General features: G+C 42.4%; 1 protein-coding gene across 1 annotated transcript; it reads left to right on the top strand.

Annotated features, from left to right (window-relative positions):
• Positions 1-777: 777 nt before the first annotated feature.
• LOC138870165 (uncharacterized) lies at positions 778-1,203 on the top strand. Its single transcript, XM_070147927.1, has one exon. The coding sequence runs from the start codon at positions 778-780 to the stop codon at positions 1,201-1,203; it is 426 nt and encodes a 141-aa protein (XP_070004028.1).
• The last annotated feature ends 9,754 nt before the right edge of the window (positions 1,204-10,957 follow it).

Below are 10,957 nucleotides of genomic sequence, written 5' to 3' on the forward strand. Positions count from 1 at the left end.
TATATCAACAACCGTTAAGGAGGGTATCAAAGGCAACCCTACCATGGTCAAGGGCAACAAAGCCAGTGTAGGCCAAACCCGCAAGGGCAAGGCAACCAACAATGGAGAAATGATCAAGGTAACTCGCATCAAGGAAATTGGAACAACAACAACAACTTTGCAAACCGGAGCTCCAACCCTTATGTTCCCCCAAAAGGTCATTATGCAAATCAAGGGTCGTCAAGTGAGTCAAATTTAGAAAGCATGCTTGAAAGAGTATTGCAAAACCAAGAAAAGTCTGACGCGTCCATGAGAAACATGACCAAAGTTGTTGGCTCTCACACCGCATCTATCCAAAAGTTAGAGATTCAAATGAGAGACCTTTCAAGAGAGAAAAACCCAAAGCAAAAAGGGAAACTTCCTAGTGATACCATTGCGAACCTGAAGAGTGGTGGAAGTGGCTCAACTTCTCACGTCATGGCAATAACTACTAGAAGTGGGAAGGTTTTACAAGGTGACATTTAGCAAGAGGTTGTTGGGGAAGAAGTTGAAGCAAAAGAGCAAAGGGTTGTTGAAGTTGAAAGGGTGCCGGAAAAAGATAAGGCGCAAGAAGTGAACCAAGAAGGGGTGAAGGAAAAAGAGAAGGAGACATCAAAAACTCCACCTCCTATTCCTAGACCTCCTCCGCCTTTTCCTCAAAGACTTATTAGAAGGGTTGATGATAGCAAGCTTGAGAAATTCTATGATATTCTAAAGTAATTGTCGGTGAACATTCCATTCTTGGAGGCTTTTCAAGAAATGCCGAGGTTTGCCAAATATTTGAAGGATTTGATCACCAAAAAGAGGACCACAAAGAATGAGGTGGTAAACATGACTCACCGGGTTAGCTCTATTATTGCCACAAGCCCTGTCCAAAAGAAAGAGGACCCGGGAGCATTTACTATTCCATGCACTATCGGGGAGCATGACTTTGCAAAAGCCCTTTGTGACAATGGGGCTAGCATCAACTTGATGCCACTTGCCATATACAAGCAATCGGAATTAGGGATGCTGAGGCCAACAAGCATGAGGTTACAAATGGCCGATCGTTCTATTAAGCGACCGGTAGGAATTGTTGATGATGTGATTGTGAAAGTTGGAAAATTCCATTTGCCCGCCGACTTTGTAATTCTTGAATGTGCTGTGATAAAGAGATCCCTATCATCTTGGGGAGACCATTCCTAGCCACGGGAAGAGCACTCATGGATTCAGAGCAAAATGAAATTAAGTTCCGGGTGAATGATGAAGAAGTCACATTTCAAGTGAGCAAGGGTATGAAATTACCCCATGAGTATGAGAGCATTTCAGTGATAGATATGGTTGATAAGGTTGAAGATGCCGTCGAGTTGAAAATGGAAGAACAATGCCTTGGTGAGGCATTGGCGGCTATCTTGGTAAACTTTGATGGTGAGGGCATGGATGGGTACATGGAGTCGGTAAATGTATTGGAGGGTCTTGGATCCTATACTTACACTCCGGCAAAGCTTTCTCTTGACTTGGAGAATAGGGCCACACCTCCCGCCAAGCCATCAATCATTGAGCCACCACAACTAGAGCTCAAGCCTCTCCCGCCGCACTTAAGGTATAAATTTATTAGCTCTAATGATACTTTACTCGTAATCGTTTCATCTTTGATAAATTATGTGCAGGTAAACCAATTGTTGGAAGTCTTGAAAGAACATAGGCAAGCCATTGGATGGACCATTGCGGACATTCGTGGAATCCAATTGGAGAGCGAAACAAAGCCAAATGTGGAACATCAAAGGAGGTTGAACCCGTCAATACAAGAGGTAGTAAAGAAGGAGATTATCAAGTGGTTGGATGCCGGGTAGTTTACCCCATTGCCGACAGTTCGTGGGTGAGCCCAGTACAATGTGTGCCAAAAAAGGATGGCATGACCGTGATCGAAAATGAGAAGAATGAGCTCATTCAAACGCGAATTGTGACCGGATAGCGAGTTTGTATGGACTATCGGAAACTTAACAGTGCTACTTGCAAGGACCACTTCCCTATGCCTTTTATTGATCAAATTCTTGATCGGCTAGAGGGGAGGGCATTTTATTGTTTCCTTGATGGTTACTCCGGCTACAATCAAATCAACATCACTTTGGAAGATCAAGAGAAAACTACGTTCACTTGCCTGTATGGCACTTTTGCTTTTAGCCGTATGCCATTTGGCTTGTGCAATGCTCCGACCACTTTCCAAAGGTGTATGATGTCCATCTTCTCCGACATGGTTGAGGACTTTCTTGAAGTCTTCATGGATGATTTCTTGGTGGTTGGTGATTCGTTTGAGCACTGTCTTAACAATCTTAGACAAGTGCTTAAGCGATGCGAAGAGACCAACCTTGTGCTAAATTGGGAGAAGTGTCACTTCATGGTTGACGAAGGCATTGTGCTTGGGCACAAAATTTCAAAGCATGGTATTGAAGTCGACCGGGCAAAGATTGAGATTATTTCTAAGCTTCCTCCACCGACCTCCGTGAAAGGTGTTAGAAGTTTTCTAGGGCATGCCGGGTTTTACAGGCGCTTCATCAAGGACTTCTCCAAGATTGCTAACCTCATGTGCAAACTCCTCAAAAAGGATGCCAAGTTTGTGTTTGATGAGAACTGTCTTAAAGCTTTTGAGGAGTTAAAGCAAAGGCTCACCACGGCACCCATTATTGTCATGCCCGATTGGTCACTTCCTTTAGAGCTCATGTGTGACGCCAGTGGTGTAGCCATTGGAGCAATGCTTGGCCAACGTCACAACAAAGTTCTCCACCTGGTGTACTATGCAAGTAAAACTCTCAATGGGGCACAAATGATCTACACGGTAACTGAGCAAGAGCTTCTTGCTATTGTGTATGCTTTTGAAAATTCCGGGCTTATTTGTTGGGGTCCAAGGTGGTGGTATACACTGATCATACGACTCTTCGATATCTCATGGAAAAGAAGGATGTAAAGCCTCGATTAATTCGATGGGTCTTGTTGTTGCAAGAATTTGACTTCAAAGTCAAACATCGCAAGGGAACTCAAAATCAAGTGGCGGATCATTTGTTAATGCTTGAGGAAGTAGGGAGACCACAGGGAGATCTTGAAATCAACGATGCATTCCCTGATGAGCACATATTGGCATTATCTAGCACTTTTGTTCCTTGGTATGCCGATATTGCTAACTACTTGGTTAGTGACCTTATCCCGGATGGATTGGAATCTTATCAAAGAAAGAAGTTTTTGAGAGACTGCCGGCAATACTATTGGGAGGAACCATACTTGTTCCGTGTTTTTGCTGACAATATTATCAGAAGGTGTGTTCCTGAAGAAGAGGTTATGCCAATTCTCAAGGCATGCCATGACTCACCTGTTGGGGGTCATCATGGAGGAAATCGGACGGCGGCTAAAGTTCTTGAATGTGGGTATTATTGGCCTTCCATCTACCATGATGCCAATAAAATGGTCAAGTCTTGCGACCAATGTCAATGACAAGGTTCAATATCCAAGAGGCATGAAATGCCAATGCACTTTGTGATGGAGATAGAGATATTTGACGTGTGGGGAATTGACTTCATGGGCCCCTTTGTAAGTTCTTGCAGGATGAAATACATCTTGGTAGCTGTGGACTACATGTCCAAATGGGTTGAAGCAGTTGCCTTACCAAACAATGAGGCAAGGAGTGTGACTGCCTTCTTGAAGAAAAACATATTCACTCGGTTTGGCACTCCTAGAGACATCCTTAGTGACGGTGGATCTCATTTTTGTAACAAGGCATTCTCGGGGCTGCTTGAGAAGTATGGCGTAAAGCACAAGGTGGCCACGCCTTATCATCCGCAGTCAAGTGGTTAAGTTGAGGTTTCCAACCGGGATATCAAGAGCATTCTAGCAAAAACTGTGAACGCAAATAGGATCGACTGGTCAAGAAATCTAGATGATGCATTGTGGGCATACCGCACGGCCTCCAAAACCCCTATTGGTACTTCTCCTTATCGGCTAGTCTTTGGTAAAGCATATCATCTACCCGTGGAATTGGAACACAAAGATATGTGGGCGTTGAAAAGGCTGAACTTACAGTGGGCTGAAGCTGCAAATTTGAGGTTAACACAACTCAATGAAATGGAGGAATTCCGGTTCCATGCTTATGAAAGTGCAACTGTGTACAAAGAACGGTTAAAGTTTGTCCATGACAAGAAGATCTTGAAAAGAGAGTTCAAGACGGGTGATTTGGTCTTGCTCTTTAACTCAAGGCTCAAATTGTTTCCGGGCAAGCTTAAATCAAAATGGTCCAGTCCATTTAAAGTGGTCAATGCCTCTCCTTATGGAGTAGTGGAATTAGAATCAACAAATGGGTCCCGTACATTCAAGGTAAATGGCCAACACATCAAGCACTACTTGGGCACTGATGGATAAAAACATTTGGTGGAGCAGCTGGCTCTCAAAGAAGGTCCATGCCCGACCATTGAGTGAAACCAAAGGAACATCAACTTCGTCGTGCCGCGACGTTAAATCAAGCGCTTCATGGGAGGCAACCCATGTGTGGTAACACTCTTTTGTTCTATGAATTTTTAGTTTTTGATAGATAGATTTATTTGAGCAATTTAAAGCGTGTGTCAGAGTGTAGGGGGTTCAAAAGATCACAACAATTGGTACGAATGCGTAAAAAGTGGAAGAAAAACCACTAGGTGAATTTTGCTGCACAAATGCGGTCGCATTTTAGCTATGCGGACCGCACTCTGACCGCAAACCTAAGTAGAGATTTGGGTTAAAATTGTGGTTGAAAATGCGGTGAGGTGGTGCATTATGCGGTCCGCATTTAATTTATGCGACCGCATTTTGCACCGCATTTGCCTCCCTTCAGCTTGGTCCTTAACCTCATCGCATAACACATATGCGGTCGCACTGTGTGTTATGCGGTGTCCTATCCATCGCAGAATCGACAAGGTAAGTCCGCATAACCCTCTTGTCTCTCACTCACTTAAAACAAAACAAAAAAAGGGGGGGGGGGGAGTAAAAAGAATACAGAAAAACAAAACAAAAAAAGGGGAAGAACACAAACGGATTTCGAACCAAATCAAGCTCAAATTGTGTGCAACCAAAGGACTCCATTTGTCACACTCATTGTCCCAATCATCAAACTCTGCTGGTATATACCCGTTTCTCCCTCGTTTTATCTTTGATTTGCACTGTAGGTTCAGAGATTTTTCATTTAAATCCTGTGCAAAAATGTGTTTAGATGCTTGTGTAGTTGCTTCTCTGTAGTGTAGATGCTTTTGGGTTGAAATAATTTGGGGTACGAGTTAGAATGAAATAGGACCGCCATTGTTGAAAGCTTGGGTGACCTGTGTAGAAGAAGGTATATGCAGCCCGCATTGTGAAAATGTGGTCCGCATTTTGGCCGCACAACTAAACCCTAAATCTTCTGAAGAATATGATGAAATGCGGTGTCTTTGCGATCGCAGATTTGACATGCGGACCGCAAATTCACTGCAGAGTGATACAGAGATTTCAGTTTTGAACCATATAGCCATGTCAATTCTGCGATGGTTATGTGGTCCGCATAGTGGGTATGCGACCGCATAACTCACTGCAGAATGAGACCACCAGTTGAGACTACAAGATCTGTGACAAGTCTGCGGTCCGCATTATGGTTTTGCGATCGCAGACCAGATCGCATTTTCTTTCTTGCTTTTGATTCGTGTGTATCTTCTCCGTATTGTTAATGATGTCACTCACTCTTCACCATTGTGCAGATATGGGTCAAAAGAGACGCTCATCCTCTACATCAAGGAGGGCTTCCACCAGTAAGCGATTGCGGATAAAGGACAATGTGCCGAGCCCCTCCCAGTCTGAGGCGGAGGATCTCAGGCCCTCAATCAATATAGAGGTTGAAGAGAGAAGGAAATGAGGTGAAGATTTCCAGCTCCGATTTGGGGTTGATGGGTCGAGGGAGGTATTTAGAAAAGGGCTCACAAAGCGCAAAATCCTGGGCGAGAAACAATTGAGCTTGAACGGGCTCAAAGACAAATACCCCCATATCCTGGAAAACATAAAAACACGGAGATGGGAGAACTTCACTGAGCCACCCACAGAGTACAATGAGACCCTTGTGAGGGAATTCTATGCATCCTATGGGTCCTCCAGGACGAAATACCACAAACGCAACAAAGTTTTCACCGATCAAGTGCTTGCTCGAGGAAAGACTGTTTTCTGCAACATTGAGGCCCTTAATGAGTTCTACATCAAAGGATGGAGAGCAGGCACAACTGAGTACACTGAAAAATTCAAAAATAAGGAGAATGAATGTGGATGGATTGCCTCAGTGATAGCAAAAGAGACTCCCGCTTGGGTCGATCCTCAGCACAAGATATATAAGGAAGATCTCACGAGAGAGGGTTGCTACTGGCTCAGTTTTGTCACTTCTCGGTTGGTACCAACTCAAAATGAAACTAAAATAGCCATCGAGAAGGCCCTTCTGATTGCTTGCATCATGACTGGTATCAAGATAGATGTGGGAGCGTTGATCTTCCAAGAAATAGGGATCCGAGCAATGCAGCATGCAACTTCACTTACTTTCCCTTGCCTGATCACTACTCTGTGTAAAGCTGTGAAAGTTCCAATCCTGCCAAATAATAAAACTGGAAAGGAAACGAGGGATATTGATATCACACATATCATGAATATCTCTCGTATCACTGTTGCTGCTGCCCCATCACAGGATCAGGTCCAGGATCCGATTGATCTTGAGCACAGTGACTCCCAGACACCAGTGAGTCCGCAGGTTACAGTGGCCCCCACTTCCACTTCCGAGCCTGCTTCTCAGTCCACCACTGTCCAGCCTGCCATCACCATTCCTGATGTCTCGAAGCTTGGTCTACTGGCTCAGCATGCCAATGCCAAAGTAGATCAGATTTTGAAGACATTGCCAAATCTAATCAAACAAGCCCTGATGCCCATGCAATCCTCAATGACGGCCCTCCAACAGCAACAGTCAAAATATGAGGATCGTCTACAACAACTTGAGTTGAGGGTGGAGAAGATAGAGCGGGGTGAAGTTAGTGGGTTGCCTGGACTCAAGAAGGAGGTTGCTTCTATGAAGACCGAGCTCCAAAAGATGCAGAACTTGGAGTTCGATCTATCATCCCTCCTTCCCACAGATGGTGATCAGGTGACAGGCACAACACCTCCGGACTTAGGTCTTGAATTCACTGCATTGATGACTGATACTGCCCCTTCTACTGCCGGAGCTTCCCAGCCTAAAGCCCTTCCAGCCCATATTGTGATCCATTCTGGGGAGGAGTCTGGAGGTTCTGGTAAATTAGAAGATAAGGAGGAAGATGGGAGCGAGGATGAGGAAAGTTCTGGATATTCAAGCGACGATGGCCCTCAGGATAAAGGAAAGCAGATTGCGGATGCCTCTGTTGAGGATGCTATTATTGAGGAGGCTGCTATTGCAGAAGTGAAACAAGTAGATATGCAGACAGCGATCCAGCGGTCTCTAGTAGACATGGCCAGCCCTATAGCTCCATCAGTCACCCCGCCATCAGTGGGCGAGAGTAGCAGCTCACAGGCTCCAGCACCAGCTCCAGCTCCAGCTCCAACTCATGCTTTGGACTAGCCTGAGAGCATTACTCCATCAAGAGAGGTCACTCCCCAGACCGAGCTCTCATCGGTCCCAGCTTCCACATACGAGGGTGACCCCTCCAGTACTCAGCCAGCTACTGACTCCCATAGCACTTAGTGCGCCTCGGGGAGCCCCCCTCAAACTCATCTCTCTGTTTTTATGCATTGGGGACAATGCATGCTTTTAGTTGGGGGTGGAGGGTAGCATTGTAGATATTTTTGTGATATTGGAAACTGTTGTACATATGCATATCTTTATGTTACAATCAGACTCTTGTACTTATGTGTATTTTGTGTTCTGTATATATTAGTATGACTTCGGTACATGAGTTGTGTTATGAATTCGTGATGATGTTAATATTAGTGTTTGTTTTGTGTTAATAATAGAGTTGTGTAAATATGATACCGTTGTCCATATAAAAGAAAAACAACAAAAACAAGTAGACAGTGATTAGGAATCAATTCCACTTGGTTTTTCTTCTCCCGGTTAAATATGATACCGTTGTCCATATAAAAGAAAAACAACAAAAACAAGTAGATAGTGATTAGGAATCAATTCCTCTTGGTTTTTCTTATCCCGGTTCTTTTCCAAGGGTGTAATAGTAGAACCAGGATCGTAGAATGAATCATTTTGACCGTTTTGGTGTAATTGCCTAGTATCAAGCATGTGTGTCTGTACATAGCATATTCCCTTCCACATATAAAAAAAAAATATTGTTTTTGTCGACTTTTCCCGATGATGGATAGATTGACAACTTTCTTAAGGGAATTAGTCTTTGTGATCAACTTTGTGAACTTGAGGCTCGTTCTGTGACTCTATGGCGACCTAGAGTTATACACGTGTCTATGATGAAAGACTTGAGTTGCCAAGTGTTGACTCGAAAGCATCAAAATTATGTGAATGAAACAGTTCGTGTACCATGTGTGTGTGAGTTCTCTGTGTGTATATAACTCTCGTGTTTACTTCTATCATTTAGAACTTGCCTGGTTGGTCTTTCAATGCTAATGATAGTATGTTTGGTTGGAGGGATGATCTTAGGCATTCTTTGTCTTATTTGCTAGACCTCTGTAGCCTTTCAAGCCGACATGTACATAAATAATATCACTAGTACCCAATTTGAGCCTTTAAGCCTTTTCTTTGGCCAACTCATTACAAACCTCTCCCTTTTTTTTGTAAAATAATCCCCTCTCTTGAACCCGTCCCTCCTTGAACATTGAGAACGAGGCTAAAAGCCTAAGTTGGGGGTGGTGTCGCAGTGGAGATTGGTAAGGTTGTACGTTGAGTTAGGACCACATGCCTCAAAAGTGTTTGTTTTAGATTATTCAAGCTCCAAAATAGAAAAAAATAAGAGAATGATTTGTGTACAAAAAAAAAGAAAAAAGAGAAAATATGTGTATGTATATAAAGTATGGAGCCTTGAATAAAATTAGAAGAGGTATGTAAGGTGGTTCTATATTGGAAACTAGACGCAAATGAGGCTATGAGGGTTTGAAAAGAAGCAAAGTAAAAAAAAATGAAAAATTGTGAGTAGTGTTCAAGGAGGGTGAAGTCGCTTGTACCCAAATGTCTATCCAACCCTTCCCGAAACCTACATTACAAGCTTAAAAAGTCCTTATGAGACCTCCAACCGAACATTCTTGAATAAGCGGTGAATTAAAATAAGGGCAAGCTTATGGTATGAAATGTTGTAACATTTGAAGTTCTTTATGAGAGTGAGTGTATTTGTAAACTGTCCCTTTTTGTTGTCCTTGTAAATATTGTGATTTTGGGACCTTCTTTCTAGTGAGGGTACATGAAATGTGGAGTTAAACAAAAGTTGAGCTTTTGAGTCAAATGCAATTGCACTCAGTTGAGGGTAACATTTTGTCGCAATGTCTGAGGCTCAAGGTTCACAAGTTGATTAGTTTTCCTTGTATATACTATCAGTTCAGGAAGGGTAAAACAATTATAGATGCATGCTTGAAGTACTAGCAATGAACACCACCCGTAGTCATTATCGTTTTATGTTTTGTAAATAAAGTCTAGAATAGGCTAAGTTTGTTTTAGTTGCTTGAGGACAAGCAAGAGATTAAGTTGGGGGTGTTGATGTGCTGGAGAATTTCGGCACATTTCAATACTAATTGCTTAGATTTTAGATTGTTTTAATGCAATTATCTCCGTTACTTATGTAGTTTTGTTGTTTCTATAGTACATAAGGACTGAGAACCCAAGAACATGGAAATGGAAGCAAAAAGACAAGAAAAGAGCAAAATGTAGCAAAAATGCTGGTCTGCGATACACTATGCGATCGCAGATCAGACATGCGAGCCACAGAATGCACGTCAAATCGCAGACAAAAGCAGAGATCTGGGTTAAATCTCAAGTCAAGAATGCAGTCCATTATGCGACCGTAGAACCAACATGCGAGCCGCAGAGTGAACCGCAAACCAACCATGAAGGTCACTGAAGGACGAAGATGCAATGCAAAATGCGATCCACATAATTGGAATGCGAAGAAGACCTGTAAACTAGGGTTCCAGTCTGTGATGAGGATGTTCAAGATGCGGACCGCATACATGCTCTGCTACAAGAATGCGATCGCATATCAGACCTGAAAGGGCATTTTTGTCCGTTTTCTGTCCCGATTTTGAGTCCACTATAAATAGTTTTATGATATCTTTGTGGGCTCATCTTGTCTAGTCTTTGAACCACATTCCAGGACATTAATATTCCTCACTTTTGGAAGCTTTTGGGTGAAGATTCTCTACTTTGTAAGATTTTAAGACATTAAATACTCTTTGGTTTTTGTATTGTAGTATGAGTAGCTAACTTTAAACACTAAGGTTGTAGACCCTAAATAGGTGTTATGCTAATGGGTGTTTAAGATTGAATATATATATAATGGTTGGTTGATATTTATTTACTTCTCATTCTTCATTTATTGTTGGTGGTTGCAAACATTAACAAGTGCCATTAAATTTTTGCTTTGCTTGGGAAAGTGGGTTAGAATTTGGTAGAAGTAAATATCAATGACTCAAGGCTTTAAACCTTGTTTAATAGAATCGCTTGGGAATAAGTGAGTTTTACTTGGCATATATTGATGGTTCTAAATTGCAACTCTTTTATATTTGGGAAAATTATAAAGAGGAAATACTACTCAACTATTGGGAAATATTGGGTAGTCACTTAGACATCATTTGCATATCAAAAGAACCTTCCATTAGAAATATATCATATTAACACCGATAAGCATTACACTCCATTATAGGGGACACAACCTTGGTTTCTTTAATCCAATTAATTACTCTATAAATATTCCAATTAGTTGATGCTTCCAAACAAACTCAATTCATACTCTTGTTA

This window comes from Nicotiana sylvestris, chromosome 1 (assembly GCF_000393655.2).
Source record: "Nicotiana sylvestris chromosome 1, ASM39365v2, whole genome shotgun sequence".
Taxonomy (NCBI): domain Eukaryota; kingdom Viridiplantae; phylum Streptophyta; class Magnoliopsida; order Solanales; family Solanaceae; genus Nicotiana; species Nicotiana sylvestris.